This window comes from Procambarus clarkii, chromosome 32 (assembly GCF_040958095.1).
Source record: "Procambarus clarkii isolate CNS0578487 chromosome 32, FALCON_Pclarkii_2.0, whole genome shotgun sequence".
Classification (NCBI taxonomy): domain Eukaryota; kingdom Metazoa; phylum Arthropoda; class Malacostraca; order Decapoda; family Cambaridae; genus Procambarus; species Procambarus clarkii.
In genome coordinates this window covers 3364777-3384061 of record NC_091181.1, presented here as the reverse complement: position 1 = coordinate 3384061, position 19285 = coordinate 3364777, and the positions used below count along the sequence as shown (strand labels likewise).

The 19285-nt window shown below is 44.9% G+C and overlaps 2 protein-coding genes across 2 annotated transcripts in view; both read left to right on the top strand.

Annotated features, from left to right (window-relative positions):
* The window catches only part of LOC138370570 (tripartite motif-containing protein 5-like), a 502851-nt gene that overhangs the window by 53809 nt on the left and 429757 nt on the right, over nucleotides 1-19285 (top strand). The gene's annotated exons all lie outside the window — the stretch shown is intronic.
* Nucleotides 6478-19285, top strand: part of LOC123768522 (peptidyl-prolyl cis-trans isomerase-like) — a 35754-nt gene continuing 22946 nt past the window's right edge. Inside the window, exon 1 of the mRNA XM_069334959.1 lies at nucleotides 6478-6620. Coding sequence (XP_069191060.1) covers nucleotides 6504-6620 — 117 coding nt within the window. The 5' untranslated portion in view covers nucleotides 6478-6503. The remainder of the gene's footprint in view (nucleotides 6621-19285) is intronic.

The following is a 19285-nucleotide window of genomic DNA, read 5'->3' as shown; positions in this document are numbered from 1 at the left end:
AGCCCTGAGGACGTTACTGTGAACCCCGTGTAGCCGCGGCCCATTTGAATCGGGCCTGGCACCCTATGGCGTATATATACTTCATGCGCACCGTGGGACATGTTACTCAGGGCGTACACATGTCAAGCCGCCTGCTATCGCTGTATCTATCGATGATTTCTGTGTTGTTAGATAGATAGTTGTTTGATAATCATCGATAGATACAGCGATAGCAGGCGGCATTGACGTCTGCGAAGCACTACACATCAAGAAGTTAACACCAGCAATCAACAGCCAATTAATGCACAATCTATATTCTACCCACTTCAAGACTCCGCTCCAATATAGAAGCATCAAGAAATATGGATCAATAGGCTTTCTACAATTACTTCCATTCAATACCCATTGTTTTGTGTTCTGTCTTGTGTTTGAATTTAATACCCATTGTTTCGTGTTCTGTCTTGTGTTGGAATTTAATACCCATTGTTGAAAGTTCGTTTTTTCACCTCATCCACCTCACCCAAATGTAGATATAAACCTCGAAGATGTGTAAGCTCTATTCAGTTTCAGTTGTGTGTTTGTATACTAAAGTCTTTGAAAATGTAATAAGTTTTACGAAACGCGCTCAAGTGTCGCGTCAGACTAGAAATAAAAATGAATTTTGGAGAATTGATCTTTGAATTACCATCAACAGTGAAAAAGAAATGTAAGAAAGATAGAGAAAATTCGTGTTAGAATTATTAATCTTACTTTTTCAGTCATATTTAATAATATATGTCTACAGGAAAGACTGCTACCAAAATATACTAATATATTATATATATATATATATATATATATATATATATATATATATATATATATATATATATTTGTATATTTTGGTAGCATTCTTTCCTGTAGACATATATTGATTAAATATGACCGAAAAAATAAGATTAATAATTCTAACACAAATTTTCTCAATATTTCTTATGTTTCTTTTCACTGTCGATGGTAATTGAAAAATCAGTTCTCCAAAATTCATTTTTATTTCTAGTCTGATGCCACACTTAAACGCGTTTCGTAATAACTTATTACATTTTCAAAGACTTTAGTTTACACGCACACAAATATAACCTGCAAACACTAAACAGATTTCTTACTATGCTATAATTCAAATGGCTTTTCATTTTATATACCTGCATTTGGGTGAGGTGATATGTTACAACAGTTTTGGATGAGGTGAAAACAAACTTTCAACACAAGATAGAACACGAAATATTGGGTAAAGTTAAAGGGGAAGAATGGAAGTAAATGCAAACGGCCTATTGGCCCATATTTCTTGATGCTTCTATATTGGTGCGGAGTCTTGAAGTGGGTAGAATATAGTTGTGCATTAATTGGCTGTTGATTGCTGGTGTTGACTTCTTAATGTGTAGTGCCTCGCAGATATCAAGCTGCCTGCTATCGATGTATCTATCGATGATTTCCGTGTTTTTTGTTAAGACTTCTCTGGTGATGGTATGGTTGTGGGAAGAGATTATATGTTCCTTAATGGAGCCCTGTTGCTTATGTATCGTTAATCGCCTGGAAAGAGATGTTGTTGTCTTGCCTATATACTGAGTTCTTTGAGGCTTACAGTCCCTAAGTGGGCATTTGAAGGCATATACGACATTGGTCTCTTTCAAAGCGTTCTGCTTTGTGTCTGGAGAGTTTCTCATGAGTAGGTTGGCAGTTTTCTTGGTTTTATAGTAAATCGTCAATTGTATCTTCTGATTTTTGTCTGTAGGGGTAACGTTTCTATTAACAATATCTTTCAGGACCCTTTCCTGCATTTTATGAGCTGTGGAAAAGAAGTTCCTGTAAAATAGTCTAATAGGGGGTACAGGTGTTGTGTTAGTTGTCTCTTCAGAGGTTGCATGGCATTTCACCTTCCTTCTTATGATGTCTTCAATGAAACCATTGGAGAAGCCATTGTTGACTAGGACCTGCCTTACCCTACGAAGTTCTTCATCGACTTGCTTCCATCCTGAGCTGTGGCTGAGAGCACGGTCGACATAAGCGTTAACAACACTCCTCTTGTACCTGTCTGGGCAGTCACTATTGGCATTGAGGCACATTCCTATGTTTGTTTCTCTAGTGTAGACTGCAGTGTGGAAACCTCCACTCCTTTCCATGACTGTTACATCTAGAAAGGGCAGCTTCCCATCCTTCTCCATCTCGTAGGTGAAATGCAACACAGAATTCCGCTCAAATGCCTCCTTCAGCTCCTGCAGATGTCTGACCTCAGGTACCTGAGTAAAAATGTCGTCAACATACCTGCAGTATATGGCCGGTTTCAAGTTCATGTCGACGAAGACCTTTTGTTCGATGGTACCCATGTAGAAGTTTGCAAACAGAACACCTAGGGGAGAACCCATGGCGACCCCATCTACTTGCTTATACATGTGCCCATCCAGGCTCAAGAAGGATGCCTCTTTAGTACAAGCTTGGAGTAGTTTCCTTAGAATGTTTTCTGGTATGTCAAGAGGAGTACAGGCCAGATCACGATACACTCCGCCCGCTATATATATATATATATATATAAAATATACAGTGGCACCTCGACATACGATTGCCCCTACTTGCGATAATTTCGAGTTACGATGTGAATTTCATCGAAAAATGCGACTCGACATCTGATGGTGTCGTCGACTTACGATATTTGTTGGTACACGTTCGGGTCGACAGAGCGAGTGGTTCCCAGTCACACGGCCGACCTGCCTCAGTTTACTACAGCTGCCTGCTTAGTGACGATCGCGCCTATAAGAAATTCCGCTTTTGTGGTGATTTTTTGCATTTTGAACATTAAAGTAATTATTATATACCTTGCCATGAGTCCCAGGAAAGTCAGTGGTAAGGCTCAACATATGAAAACCCATGTAAGGATGAGCATATAGCAGATACAAGAGTACAGAATGTTTCTTCCTCAACAATTAAGAAAATGTGTGCAGCATGGGAAGAATTGCAAACCTTTGTTGAAACGACTCGCCCAAATCAAGCTGCAGTAGGTAGTTGCCTTAACCTATTCAATGACACTGATGCATCATTACAGACAAATGTTAAAATTAAGGGAACAACAAATGCCTCTTGACAAATTTGTAGTGAGACAAACAAGCACTGAATCATAACCAGGTTCTAGTGGTATTCAGACAAAACGTAGGAAAGAGAGTACCCTAGAGAAAACATCACTGCCTGATGTGATAATGGAAGGGGACTCCCCTTCCAAACAGGAACAACTCTCTTCCTCCCCCCTTATCACCATCTTCCATACGCCATCAAGAGCCATAAAGGTAAGAGACACTTTGGTACTGTATTGTAGTTAGAAAAAAACATTGTATTCAGTATAAAATGTATTTGTATGTTAATATTTTGGAGGGTGGGGAGCGGATTAATTCAATTCTCTTTATTTCTTATGGGAATAATCGCTTCTACTTACGATATTTCGACAGTCCCGTAACGTAATTGTGTGTTCCCATAGTAAGTGTAAAATAATCCAGAGTTGTTCAATAAAACCCATGTGTTAAGATGTAACCCTCAGTGCACTTATTGTCCAACTTAGACTAAGAATACTTGATCCTTCCCCCATTATCACATACGATACATACATTTCCTTCCATTATTCATAATAAAGTAAGGACGGGTTTTGTTAATCTGTACTCTCAGGTATGGCTTACAAACAGCCCTGCTGCTGCAATATGTTACCAAATATATTATCCCATACTCCAGGATATGTTTATAAAAAATATTGGCCTTGCTGTGAATGTGTTAATCTGTCAGTAATATTAACCCTGCTCTGAAATAGTTAATGCAAAGAATGTATAACAATATTATGTAATTTGTATTAGTAAATAAAGTACTGTAATATTAGTTTTAGTTGTAAATACATCTAGCAAACTAAATATTCTTTTCCACAGGATAACAAGCCAGAGGAATGTTCAGTGTGTTTTAACGATTATGCCGAAAATCGGCTACGACCTCGCACACTGCCATGTGGCCAGACATTCTGCTCCCAGTGTATTGACAATGCTATCAAGAATGGTCAGCTGACCTGCCCCAGCTGCCGTGCTGAGCACGCTGCCACAGCCTCTACTCAGTTCCCAATTAACTATGCTGTGGAGGCTTTAGTTAGGAAACTCAAAAATATCCAACTAACAACTGAGGAAGTAGTGCCAGCAAAACCTTATGAAGGTCCTGCCAAAGGCATCAGTAAGACATTACGCTCCATGGTGCAGGAGCAGATGAGCAGCATCAGCCGCCTCATTATTAGCTGTGAAGAGGTACTGTCCCAGCTGGGGGAGTACCGGGGGCAGCTGGGGGACTGGAAGACTCATCACCTCCAGCTCCAGGACAGACTCTATGCTCTGGTAGAGCAGAATAAGTCAGCAATGAAACTCTTGGAACTGGAGGATACCAGTGTGGTGGATATGACAACACAAGGAGAGGAAGGGAAGACTCAGCTGCAGGCCATGTTGGGGAGCCTCGGCACAGTCAACACTCCACAGGAGGTTGGCACAACCATAGACACAGCTGATGGGTGCAGCATGAAGATAGAAGATTGGCTCCGGAAGTGCCAGGAACTCTTCCCAGATGTCAAGACTGTCCACACCTCAGTGAAGGTACACTACTGAAGGTCACATTGTTCTCACACAACTGAGTGTAGTATTGCCTCTATATAAATACTTTTGACATGGAGACACATCAAGATAAGAGTTGACTTTATATATAGGAAACATTTGTATTAATAAAGTCAACTGTCATCTTGGTGTTTCTCTACACTGTGGTCAGTGTAGAGAAACACCATTACTTATATTGTGAAATTATTTTACTCAGAGCCTGATGCTTCATTATAGTCCAGTTGCTTTACTAAGAGCCTGATGCTTCATTATAGTCCAGTTACTTTATTCAGAGCCTAATGCTTCATTATAGTCCAGTTACTTTACTCAGAGCCTGATGCAGGCGATGAGTCACAATAACGTGGCTGAAGTATGTTGACCAGACCACACACTAGAAGTTGAAGGGACGACGACGTTTCGGTCCATCCTGGACCATTCTCAAGTCGATCGACTTGAGAATGGTCCAGGACGGACCGAAACATCAGAGCCTGATGCTTCATTATAGTCCAGTTACTTTACTCAGAGCCTGATGCTTCATTATAGTCCAGTTACTTTACTCAGTGCCTGATGCTTCATTATAGTCCAGTTACTTTATTCAGAGCCTAATGCTTCATTATAGTCCAGTTACTTTACTCAGAGCCTGATGGTTCATTATAGTCCAGTTACTTTACTCAGTGCCTGATGCTTCATTATAGTCCAGTTACTTTACTCAGAGCCTGATGCAGGCGATGAGTCACAATAACGTGGCTGAAGTATGTTGACCAGACCACACACTAGAAGTTGAAGGGACGACGACGTTTCGGTCCATCCTGGACCATTCTCAAGTCGATCGACTTGAGAATGGTCCAGGACGGACCGAAACATCAGAGCCTGATGCTTCATTATAGTCCAGTTACTTTACTCAGAGCCTGATGCTTCATTATAGTCCAGTTACTTTACTCAGTGCCTGATGCTTCATTATAGTCCAGTTACTTTATTCAGAGCCTAATGCTTCATTATAGTCCAGTTACTTTACTCAGAGCCTGATGCTTCATTATAGTCCAGTCACTTTATTCAGAGCCTGATGCTTCATTATAGTCCAGTTACTTTACTGAGAGCCTGATGCTTCATTATAGTCCAGTTACTTTACTCAGTGCCTGATGCTTCATTATAGTCCAGTTACTTTATTCAGAGCCTAATGCGTCATTATAGTCCAGTTACTTTACTCAGAGCCTGATGGTTCATTATAGTCCAGTTACTTTACTCAGAGCCTGATGGTTCATTATAGTCCAGTTACTTTACTGAGAGCCTGATGCTTCATTATAGTCCAGTTACTTTACTCAGTGCCTGATGCTTCATTATAGTCCAGGTTCCACATTAATGTTTGTGTTGGTAATGGCAGGTGCAGGAGACCATCAGGGAGGCCCTGGAGATGATGACCACAGAGACAGGTGCCACAGCTGACCCCGTACACCTGGGAGACTCAGCCTCCACCATTAATGTTTGTGTTGGTAATGACAGGTGCAGGAGACCATCAGGGAGGCCCTGGAGATGATGACCACAGCGACAGGTGCCACAGCTGACCCCGTACACCTGGGAGACTCAGCCTCCTCCATTAATGTTTGTGTTGGTAATGGCAGGTGCAGGAGACCATCAGGGAGGCCCTGGAGATGATGACCACAGAGACAGGTGCCACAGCTGACCCCATACACCTGGGAGACTCAGCCTCCACCATTAATATTTGTGTTGGTAATGACAGGTGCAGGAGACCATCAGGGAGGCCCTGGAGATGATGACCACAGCGACAGGTGCCACAGCTGACCCCGTACACCTGGGAGACTCAGCCTCCTCCATTAATGTTTGTGTTGGTAATGGCAGGTGCAGGAGACCATCAGGGAGGCCCTGGAGATGATGACCACAGAGACAGGTGCCACAGCTGACCCCGTACACCTGGGAGACTCAGCCTCCAGCATCATGAATAAAGTTCAAGAAATCACTGGACTGATCCCCCAGAAGCAGTTAACAGTAAGTTTTTTATTTTCTCTCATAGGTCATATCACAAGATATTGAGTTGCATTTTGTGGAGAGGAAGCCTGTTCTTAGGTTTATCGAGGTTCCCCAAGGTCAACTACTGACTTTCCATGACTTATAATTTACAATAGTTTCCTACCCCTGGGATAAATATTTACTGGTAGGTGAACAGACCTAACAGGTGAAAGGAAGCATGTGAACCATTTCTGTCCTGCATGGTGATTGAACCTGTGATCCTCTATTGAACCCGGGATCCTGGCTCCCCTCACAGAGGCACAAAGAGTGGGTGACACTACACCAACCAACCGGGAAAGCATTCAGGAAGACAGTGAACCAAAACAGACCACTGATGGGTTCGAAGAGACTGAAGCCTTAGAACTGCCAACAAACGCCCAGACAATGCCAGCATAAACTTCCCTGCCAGTAGAGGGGGGCTGGAATTACAGGTCCAACACCAACCCCCTGCCAGTACAGGGGGGGGCTGGAGATACAGGTCCAGCACCAACCCTCCTGCCAGTAGAGGGTGGCTGGAGCTACAGGACCAGTACCAACCCTCCTGCCAGTAGGTGGGGGCTGAAGCTACAGGTCTAGCACCAACTCCCCTGCCAGTAGGTGGGGGCTGAAGCTACAGGTCCAGCACCAACCTCCTGCCAGTAGAGGGGGGCTGAAGCTACAGGTCCAGCACCAACCCCCTGCCAGTACCTGGTTGATGGAGTTCTGGGAGTTCTTCTACTCCCCAAGCCCGGCCCGAGGCCAGGCTCGACTTGTGAGAGTCTGGTCCACCAGGCTGTTGCTTGGAGCGGCCCGCAGGGCCACATACCCACCACAGCCCGGCTAACCCGGAACTTCTCTTAGAAAACCGTCCAGTTTTCTCTTGAAGATGTCCACGGTTGTTCCGGCAATATTTCTTATAGTCCCTGGGAGGACGTTGAACAAGCGCTGACCTCTGATGTTTATACAGTGCTCTCTGATTGTGCCTATGGCACCCCTGCTCTTCACTGGTTCAATCATGCATTTTCTTCTATATCGTTCAATCCAGTACGTTGTTATTTTACTGTGTACATTTTGGACCTGACCCTTCAGTATTTTCAATGTGTATATTATTTGGTATCTCTCTCGTCTCCATTCTAGAGAGTACATTTAAAGAGCTTTGAGACGATCCCAATAATTTAGGTGTTTTATCTCGTCTATGCGTGCCGTATATGTTCTCAGTATTCCCTCTATTTCAGCAATCTCTCCTGCTCTAAACGGGGGGACTGAGTACTGAACAGTACTCGAGACGGAACAACACAAGTGACTTGAAGAGTACAACCATTGTGATGGGATCCCTGGATTTGAAAGTTCTCGTAATCCATCCGATCATTTTTCTAGCTGATGCGATATTTGCTTGGTTATGCTCCCTAAACGTTACATCGTCGGACATCATTATTCCCAAATCCTTGACATGCAGTAGAGGTGGGCTAAAGCTACAGATCCAGAACCAACCCCCTGCCAGTAGAGAGGGGCTGGAGCTTTAGGTCCAGCACCAGCCCCCTGCCAGTAGAGGTGGGCTGGAGCTACAGGTCCAGAACCAACCCCCTGCCAGTAGAGGGGGGCTGAAGGTACAGGTCTAGCACCAACCTCCTGCCAGTAGAGGAGGGGGCTGGAGCTACATTTCCCACACCAACCCCCTGCCAGTATAGTGGTGGGCTGGAGCTACAGGCCCAGAATCAACCCCCTGCCAGTAGAGGGGGGGGGGCTAGAGCTACAGGTCCAGGACCAACCCTCTGCCAAGAGAGGGGAGGCTGGAGCTACAGGTCCAGCACCAAACCTCTGCCAGTAGAAAGGGGCTGGGGCTACAGATCCAGCACCATCCCCCCCTGCCAGTAGACGGGGGGGGGGGGGAAGGCTGGAGCTATAGGTCCAGCACCAACCCCCTGCCAGTAGAAAGGGGCTTGAGTTACAGGTCCAGCACCATTCCCAAATTCCAGGAGAGGGGACTGGAGCTACAGGTCCAGAACCAACCCCCTGCCAGTAGAGGGGGGAGGGGGCTGGCGCTACAGGTCTAGCACCAAATTCCTGGCACTTGAGGGGGGCTGGAACTACAGGTCCAGCACCATCCAACTGTCAGGAGAGGGGGCGCTGAAGCTACAGGTACAGCACCAACCCCTTGCCAGGAGAGGGGGGCTAGAGCTACAGGTCCAGAACCAACCCCCTGAGTAGAGGGGGCTGAAGGTACAGGTCCAGCACCAACCCCCTGCCAGTAGAGGGGGGCCAGAGCTACAGGTTCAGAATCAACCCCCTGAGTAGAGAGGGCTGGGGTTACAGGTCCAGCACCATCCCTCCCCCTGCGAGTAGAGTGAGGCTGGAGCTACAGGTCCAGCACCAACCCCCTGCCAGTAGAGGGGGGCTAGAGCTACAGGTCCAGAACCAACCCCCTGAGTAGAGGGGGCTGAAGGTACAGGTCCAGCACCAACCCCCTGCCAGTAGAGGGGGGCCAGAGCTACAGGTTCAGAACCAACCCCCTGAGTAGAGAGGGCTGGGGCTACAGGTCCAGCACCATTCCACCTGCCAGTAGAGGTAAGCAGGAGCTACAGGTCCAACACCAACCTCCTGCCAGTAGAGGGGGGGGGGTGGAGCTACAGGTCCAGCACCAACCTCCACAGCCAGTAGATAGGAGGCTGGAGCTACAGGTCCAGCACCAACCCCCTGCCAGTAGAGAGGGGCTGGAGCTACAGGTCGCAGCACCAGCCCCCTGCCAATAGAGGTGGTCTGGAGCTACAGGTCCAGCACCAACCCCCTGCCAATAGAAAGGGGCTGGGGCTACAGGTCCAGCACCATCCACCCTGCCAGTAGAGTGGGGCTGGAGCTACAGGTCCAGCGATCCAGCACCAACCCCCTGCCAGTAGAAGGGGTCTGCAGCTACTAGTCCAGCACCAATCCCCTGCCAGTAGAGGGGGTTGGACCTACAGGTAATGCACCATCCCCCTGCCAGTAGAGGTGGGCTGGAGCTACAGGTCCAGAACCAACCCCCAGCCAGTAGAGGGGGGGGGGGCTGGAGCTACAGGTCCAGCACCATCCCCCTGCTAGTAGAGGAGGGCTGGAGCTTCAGGTCCAGCACCAACCCCCTGCCCGTAGATGGGGTCTGGAGCTATACGTCCAACGCCAAACCCCCTGCCACTAGATGGGTGGGGCTGGAGGTACAGGTCCAGAATCAACCCCCTGCCAGTAGAGGGGGGATGGAGGTACATTTCCAGCACCAAACCCCTGCCAGTAGTGGTGGGCTGGAGCTTCAGGTCCAGAACCAACCCCCTGCCAGTAGAGGGGGGGGGGCTGGAGCTACAGGTTCAGCACCAACCCCCTGGCAGTAGAGGCAGGGCTGAAGCTAAAGGTCCAGCACCAACCCCCTGCCAGGAGAGGGGGGGGGGGTTGGAGCTACAGGTCCAGCACCAACCCCCTGCCAGTAGAGGGGGGGGGCTGGAGCTACAGGTCCAGGACCAATCCCCTTCCAGTAGAGGGGGGGGCTGGAGCTACAGGTCCAGCCCCACCCCCCTGCCAGTAGAAGGGGGCTGGAGCTACAGGTCCAGCACCAACCCCCTGCCAGTAGAGGGGGCTGGAGCTACAGGTCCAGCACCAACCCCCTGCTAGTAGAGGGGGGACTGGAACAACAAATCCAGCACCAACCCCCTGCCAGTAGAAGGGGGAGCTGGAGCTACAGGTCCAGCACCAACCCCTCCCCCCCAGCCAGTAGAGAGGGGCTGGAGCTACAGGTCCAGCACCAACCCCCTGCCAGTAGAGGGGGGCTGGAGCTACAGGTCCAGCACTAACCCCCCTGCCAGTAGAGATGGGCTGGAGCTACAGGTTCAGCACCAACCCTCTGCCATGCAGTAGAGGGGGGCTGGAGCTACAGGTCCAACACCAACCCCCTGCCAGTAGAGGGGGGCTGGAGCTACAGGTCCAACACCAACCCCATGCCTGTAGAGGTGGGCTGGAGCTACAGGTCCAGCACCAACTTCCTGGCAGTAGAGGGAGGCTGGAACTACAGGTCCAGCACCAACCTGATGCCAGTAGAGGGGGGCTGAAGCTACAGGTCCAGCACAAACTCCCTGCCAGTAGAGGGCGGCTGGAGTTACAGGTCCAGCACCAACCCCCTGCCAGTTGAGGGAAGCTGGATCTACAGGTCCAACACCAACCCCCTGCCAATAGAGGGTGGATGGAGCTACAGATCCATCACAAACCCCTTGGCATTAGAGGAGGGATGGAGCTATAGGTCCAGCACCAACTCCTTGCCAGTAGAGGGGGGCTGAAGCTACAGGTCCAGCACCAACCCCCCTGCCAGTAGAGGGGGGGTTGGAGCTACAGGTCCAGCACCAACCCCCTGCCAGTAGAAGAGGGCTGGAGCTACAGGTCCAGCATAAACCCCCTGCCAGTAGAGGGGGGCTGGAGCTACAGGTCCAACACCAACCCCCTGCCAGTAGAGGGATACTGGAGCTACAGGTCCAGCACCAACCCCCTGCCATTAGATGGAGCTGGAGCTACAGGTCCAGCACCAACCCCCCTGGCAGTAGAGGGAGGGCTGGAAGTACAGGTCCAGCACCAACCCCCTGCCAATAGAGAGGGGGTTGGACGTACAGGTCCAGCACCAACCCCCTACCAGTAGAAGAGGGCTGGAGCTACAGGTCCAGCACCAACCCCCTGCCAGTAGAGGGTGGACTGGAGCTACAGGTCCAGCAAAATCCTCCTGCCAGTAGAGGGGGGCCTGGACCTACAGGTCCAGCACCAACCCCCTGCCAGTCAACCCGTTCTCACACAAGACAGCACATATATGACTTAATGCTTAAAGTCAATATGTTGAATATGAATTAGTAAATATGTGATATATTCCCAGTTACTTTTTTTACCAAGGCCCAAACTCTTCCTCACGTACCAATTTACGTGTCACAGTACCCGTCCGTCAACATAGATAGCAGAATATTCGTGATTGGTTCAATTATAAGGAAAATTGTAGTTTTCAGGTCCCACATGGGTTGTGAAATTTACCTACTGTTGTCCATGCTCTTATAATATTACAGATCAGCTATATCCTATTGAAGGCTCGTAGTTTTGTTTTGAGAAATATTAGTTGTTCTTAGTAAATTATAATAAGCATTATAAATTATTACATAGAATAACAGTGCTTCACCAATCAATATTATATACCATAGTTCGGCTTTAAAAATCTTTAAAGAATGTTTTGTTGGAACGCTAACAGAAAACGATGTTACATTTGAATGTCTATGGGGTAAACTACTGCAAACAGGACGGTATTGTGTCTACTATACCAACTATAGCTAGGATGGGTATATTGTCACCTACCGCCTGTTAGGTGGGAAAGGGGTCCAATACCACCCACAGGATGGGTATGAGGGTTACATCCACCCACAGGATGAGTATGGGGATCACATCCATCCACAGGAAGGGTATGGGGTCCAATACCACCCACAGGATGAGTATGGCGTCCACTACAACCCACAGGATGGGTATGGGGCTCCAACCACCCATAGAATGGGTATGGGGCTCCAACCACAAATAAAATGGGTATAGGGTCCAATAACACCCACTGGATGTTTAAGGCGTCCATTGCCGCGCGTCGAGCTCGAAAACCGCAGCATTCATCTCAGAACCATGCCTATTTCACACAGATTCCTTAATAAACGTAAGAGTTTTATATGTCACAAGAAAGATAGAAATATAAGCTTCATTCTAAATACCTTACCATGGGCATATTTAAATTTAAAGCGAAGATACGTGTACTTTTATAATAGCCGAGCTTTAACCCCGGACAGATTGATCGACCGAGCAACTCTCTCTCAGAACAATGTTTATTTCACGTGAATTCGTTAATAAACATATATGTTTTATATGTCTCAAGAAAGGCAGACATATAAGCTTCACTTTAAACACTTTACCATAGACATATTTAAAGTTCTAATGAAGATACATGTATTTTAAAAATTACGGAGCTCCCACCCCGTACAGACTGAACGACAGAGCAACTCTCTCTCAGATCAATGTTTATTTCACGTAAATTCGTTAATAAATACAAATGTTTTATATGTCTTAAGCAAGATAGAAATAAGAGCTTCATTTTCAATACATTACAATAGACATATTTATAGCTCAAGTGAAGATACATATGTTTTTATAGTAGCGCTCAGTAGCTTGTCGGGCATGGAGTGCAGACGCCTACGCACTTGCCGATATATTGTATAATTATCAAAGATACGCTAATAAAGCCTAAAATCTTATATGCCTCCAGAAAGACCGAGATATGAACATTATTATGATTTCACCAAATGAAATATATCATGTTCGAGAACAAAGATATATCAATTTTAAATTAAGTTTCGACAATGCTCGGGCGAGAGAGAGGGAGCGACTCTCGCCCCATCTATTGGAGATTCTGTCCACTAAAGACCCAAAGCTACTCAAACCCTCCTAGCATTATTTAAGTAATGAAGTAATATGGTATATTTACTATAATGTGGGTGCTGAATGCAGAACATGAGAAAACATATATTTACTCCAAACTAATATGATTTCATTATGAAATAAGTAAATAAGTAGCATCAAAGGAAGTCGACGGTCCAAGCGTCAATGTTGTGGAACGACTTATCCAAGATATATCGTTGTTTGGAAAGTGTTTGTTGGCATATCCAGTTGTCGCACTTCTCTGCACAAATTTAAATTATAATGTTAACAAGTAGAATACGTATTTTTAATAAAATCTAATATAGCTAGCCAGAAAACATTTAACATTTATTAAAAAAATATATGTTTGGAAGTTAAATCGACTTCATAGGACAATAGTGTTGTTATATATACTCGTTATTCGTTGACATGCGTTCGCTACTTAAACTACCATGTACTGTACTTATGTGAAATCTCCCATGTCTCTTCGCTCATCTCACCGAACCCTACAGGCTCTGTGATATATTGCTTAATTAATTGAGATTCACAAATAAAGCTTATAATTGTATATGTTATCAAAAAGGCAGAGCATATTTTAGTTCATTTATTATGCACCCCATACCCATCCTATGGGCGATAGTGGAGTGTTACAGAGGCGCATAATGGGCTCAGGGACTGAGCCCCACAATTCATATAGCCAAGGAAGTTATAATCTTGATAAGCTAGTTACAAAAGTCAATGCACATTGTCATATCAACAATGGGCTCGAGACCGACCACAAGTACAGTTTATAATTTAAGCAACTGACATATATGGAGGGCTAGTGTCACAATTGATTTGTTTATCCTACACATAACCCCCTCTCCCCCATCCAATGGGCAGCGGTGGATAGGTTACAATCAAGTCGTTTTTTGCGTTTTATTCAGAGATTAGATCTTATTGGGTGAGGAAAGATATTCATATTTTAAAGAAGGCTTCTTGGCTGATGCTCTCCATTGATGGAAAATCTACAACCTTTTGAAAATCAATGTTAGTTTGATCTAGATATTGTAATTAACGAAAGTATTTATGTCATCTGAAAGGTAGAAATATAGGCTACATCTAAAATCCTTTGTCATAAATATAACTGAAGTGAAAACGAAGATATATGCGTTTTGATAGTTACTTGATGGCTAGCTCTGAGAGTGTGAAGCCCTGCACACCAGCCAATAAATTGTATAATTAGTTTCCATATATTTTAATTAATCTTAAAAATCTATATGTCAGAAGAAAGGAAGATGTAGCCGTTAATGTGACAACATTTAAAAATATATATATCTTAAGTTAAATAAATAATATCACCTTATCGCCGGTGTCTGGACACATAAAAATTACCTAGGTATCAGTATCCAGCCAGGCGGGGATCACAGGCTGCACAATACTGATAAATTATGTAATGCACTACTTGTGGTCCATCTCGAACCCATTTATGATGTGACGACTTATAGTGAATTTTGTAACTAGCTCATCAAGATTGTAACTTGCTTAGCTAAATGATTTGTGGGGTTCGGTCCATTCATTTTCTTTCTTTATTATGCACCCCATAATACACATCCCGTGGGCGGTAGTGTAAAGGATTACAGAGGCACATAATCGGTTCAGGAACTGAACCCTCTAGTTCGTTTAGCTAAGCAAATAACAATCTTTTGACGCTAGTTACAAAATTATTAATGTACACATACTTATGCATACATGTACATATTCATACGTATACATATATACATACACATACATATTTAATCACCCACACAAATACACACATCAGTAATCTTTTGTGTCACAAGTGATTCAACAAGAGGCTCACAACAGTCACTATACAAGGCACTTTACATTTATGAGGAGTCGCACAGTTACTAGTCTTGCTGCACACCCACCCAACTGGGCGGCAGCTTTACAGTCATGTGCTCCACACCCACCCAACTGGGCGGCAGCTTTACAGTCATGTGTTCCACACCCACCCAACTGGGCAGCAGCTTTACAGTCATGTGCTCCACACCCACCCAACTGGGCGGCAGCTTTACAGTCATGTGCTCCACACCCACCCAACTGGGCGGCAGCTTTACAGTCATGTGCTCCACACCCACCCAACTGGGCGGCAGCTTTACAGTCATGTGCTCCACACCCAGCCAACTGGGCGGCAGCTTTACAGTCATGTACTCCACACCCACCCAACTGGGCGGCAGCTTTACAGTCATGTGCTCCACACCCACCCAACTGGGCGGCAGCTTTACAGTCATGTGCTCCACACCCAGCCAACTGGGCGGCAGCTTTACAGTCATGTGCTCCACACCCACCCAACTGGGCGGCTGCTTTACAGTCATGTGCTCCACACCCACCCAACTGGGCGGCTGCTTTACAGTCATGTGCTCGACACCCACCCAACTGGGCGGCAGCTTTACAGTCATGTGCTCCACACCCACCCAACTGGGCGGCAGCTTTACAGTCATGTGTATGCATTACCTACAGTAAGCAAATTTTGGATACTTCGCTAAGATTTCGGGCAGCACATCATTATGAATGAAGTACTTACACATTTCATGGACACTATTGATGTTGTTATCTTTAAATTCCGCTATTTTTCACATTCCATTATATAATGATTCAAAGTATGCGAATAGTTCTGCTGACAGAGTTTACATTTAGTCAAATCTAGATCATCAGATGTTACAAACTCCCAGAGGTACTTGTAGCCGAGCCTAAACCTAGCAGTGGTAACATCTAGAAGTCTGCTAGCATTATTGGATGACCCATATACGAGCGATTCATCAAAGTTTATACAATATTGTGAAATTGAGAGTCAGTGTAGTAACATAAATTGGTAAATAATAAATATTGTAAGTTAAGAATCTGATGCATGTGTGTGTGTTGGGGGGGGGCGGGGGTTATACCCTTGGTAAGCGAGAGTGGAAAGTAACCTTAGACGTACTGCGGTCAATGTGGGGGGGGAGGGGGAGGGAGGGTGGGAGAGTCAAATCCACCCTCCAACATCTGGACATAGTACCAGCAGCCTCCACAACACTCCATCAGCCTCCAGCTGATGCGTGTAGATGCTTCATCTAACCTCACTTATGTCACACATTAACCTACAGTTCCTGTGATATTTAAACTCCTCATCACAGTGGCGTCTCACCAATATAAACTGTATTGGATTTTGTCCCGAAATAGCTATATGCTGACTGGACGTGTATGTATGTATGTATGTATGTATGTATGTATGTATGTATGTATGTATGTATGTATGCATGTATGTATGTATGTATGCATGTATGAATGGATAGATGTATGTATGTACGCATGCATGTATGTATGTATGTATGTATGTATGTATGTATGTATGTATGTATGTATGTATGTATGTATGCATGTATGTATGTATGTATGGATAGATGGATGGATGTATGTATGTACGCATGCATGTATGTATGTATGTATGTATGTATGTATGTATGTATGTATGTATGTATGTATGCATGTATGTATAGATGGATGGATGTATGTACACATGCATGCATGTATGTATGTATTTATATATGCATGTATATACGCATGTATGTATGTATTTATATACGCATGTATATACGCATGTATTTATATACGCATGTATGTATGTATGTATGTATGTATGTATGTATGTATGTATGTATGTATGTACGTACGTACGTACGTATGGATGGATGTATGTATGCACGCATGCATGTATGTATGTATGTATGTATGTATGTATGTATGTATGTATGTATGTATGTATGTATGTACGCATGTATGTATGTATGTATGTATGTATGTATGTATGTATGTATGTATGTATGTATGTATGTATGCATGTGTGTATGTATGTATGTATGTATGTATGTATGTATGTATGTATGTATGTATGTATGCATGTGTGTATGTATGTATGTATGTATGTATGTATGTATGTATGTATGTATGTATGTATGTATGTATGCATGTGTGTATGTATGTATTCCCAATCACGTTAAAGACTCCCCCTCTATCATCCAGTTAAAGAGAAAAACAACTATACTAAATAATCAACTCCTTGTAACTTTAATTATGCTGACCTTCCTATCTGTATTCAGACTGAGCCTACCATCATTAAAGGTGATTATAACGCTAGCCATAGGAATATTGGTAATTCGCAGTTCAGTAATCGTAACGACAACCAACTGGTGTCACTATTAGGTAGTCACGATGATGCACAGATTGTGGGTGACCTTGAACCAACGCATATCTACGGAGGTATTCTTGATCTATGTCTCGGTGTCAACGTCTCCCACACCGTGTGTGCCTCGTCAATAGTGCCAGATATGGCGTCTGATCATCTGGCCATATTAGCCACTGTAAGCATTGGCAGCTCTATCCTCCCTAGTGGAGTGTTCAAGCGGAAGAGGCTGGCTGTGCCCATCGATCAACGAGACAATCTTGTTGCTCATGTGTCAGATTGGTGCAGTTCATCTGAGCCTTCATCAGTTGAAGATTTTAACAATGAGCTCACAGGTACTATCGAGCAGTTTATAGAATCACTTGATTCATCGTCCAGGCCACGTAACCCAAATTACACTGGTCATAGCACTTATGCTTATTATAATGATTCTAAATTGCATGCACTAAAACGCACTGCCAGAATAATTGGACTAGCTTGTAGAAGGACCCGCACTGCTGAAATGCTTCGGCTCTTTCAAGCGGCTCTGGCTAAGGCCTGGGAACGTATGGTGGAGCTGAGGCAGACAGACTTTTGGGAAACTTTTGTCCGTGGTCTCAATTCTCACACGCCACTAAGTCGGGCATGGAAGGATATCAACAAGATCAAATGGAAAAATGCTGCAGAGATCTCGTACCCTAATCCTCTGCACAGAGCAAATGATCTTGTTGATGCTTGGGCCACGACTTCCAGCTTTGACAGTCTTCCTCTACCCTCACAGAATGAATTAAATGATAGATATACTGATAGAGCAAGGTTCCTTGACTTCATGCTTCATCAAGAGGATGACTGTGACATGCTTTTTACTGAATACAAACTAGATTCTGCTCTACATAAAGGCAAAGCTACATCACCCGGGGAGGATGGAGTTACTTACGGCATACTGCTTATGCTTCTGCTAGTTCCAAGGAATACCTTTCTTCAATTGTATAATATGAGCTATGTAACTGGGGAGCTTCCTAAGTCATGGACCAACAGTGTTATTATTCCCATTCCTAAACCTCACCAGCCGAGTGCTTTTCGTCCAATCTCCCTCACTAGTTGTCTCTATAAGTGTCTTGAGAAGATGGTTCTCAACCGTCTCCTTTACAAAATTAATAATATGTTGTCTCCCCAGATATATGGCTTTATGCATGGAAAGAGTGTACATCACTGTATTACCACATTCCTCACCCTGCATACTGATAGGTCATATACCACTTTCCTAGATCTTAAGTCAGCCTTTGACATTGCTAACCCACACGTCATTATGAGAGAACTTGCTAAAATGAATGTTGGAATGTTAATGTTAAAAAATTTTCAAACTGAAATAAATATATAACACTGTACGGTACAGTTGTGTTTAATTATGTTTTGCGATTCCTATGGAAAAGGTATTTGTGCACCAAGTACTACTAGGTCATTATGAGATATGCTGAATGTTGTCAATATACCATCTGAATACGCTTCACTTTGCGTTAATCATTGAACGTCCTAATGATTAAGGTCCCCAAAAGGACTTAATCAGACCTCAGTGGATAATTTTACTCTCTCTCTCTCTCTCTCTCTCTCTCTCTCTCTCTCTCTCTCTCTCTCTCTCTCTCTCTCTCTCTCTCTCTCTCACACACACTCTCACTCTCACTCTCTGTCTCTGTCTCTGTCTCTGTCTCTGTCTCTGTCTCTGTCTCTGTCTCTGTCTCTCTCTCTCTCTCTCTCTCTCTCTCTCTCTCTCTCTCTCTCTCTCTCTCTCTCTCTCTCTCTCAGAGCATCCCCTTATGTGTTGTATGTGGGTGCTGAAGTTCAGTCTCTTGTCTATGTATAGGTGAAGGAACTTTCCATAATTGTTATTGCTAATGTTTACTTGTAATACTGGGTATACATCCGGTGTTCTTACCCTCGACCGCGGCGAGGGTAAGCCGTGGCCGTATGGTCTGAAACCCACAAATATTTACAATGGGGGGTGGGGGGGGGGGATAACATTTCCTCTTCAAGCACGCGCACACAAATG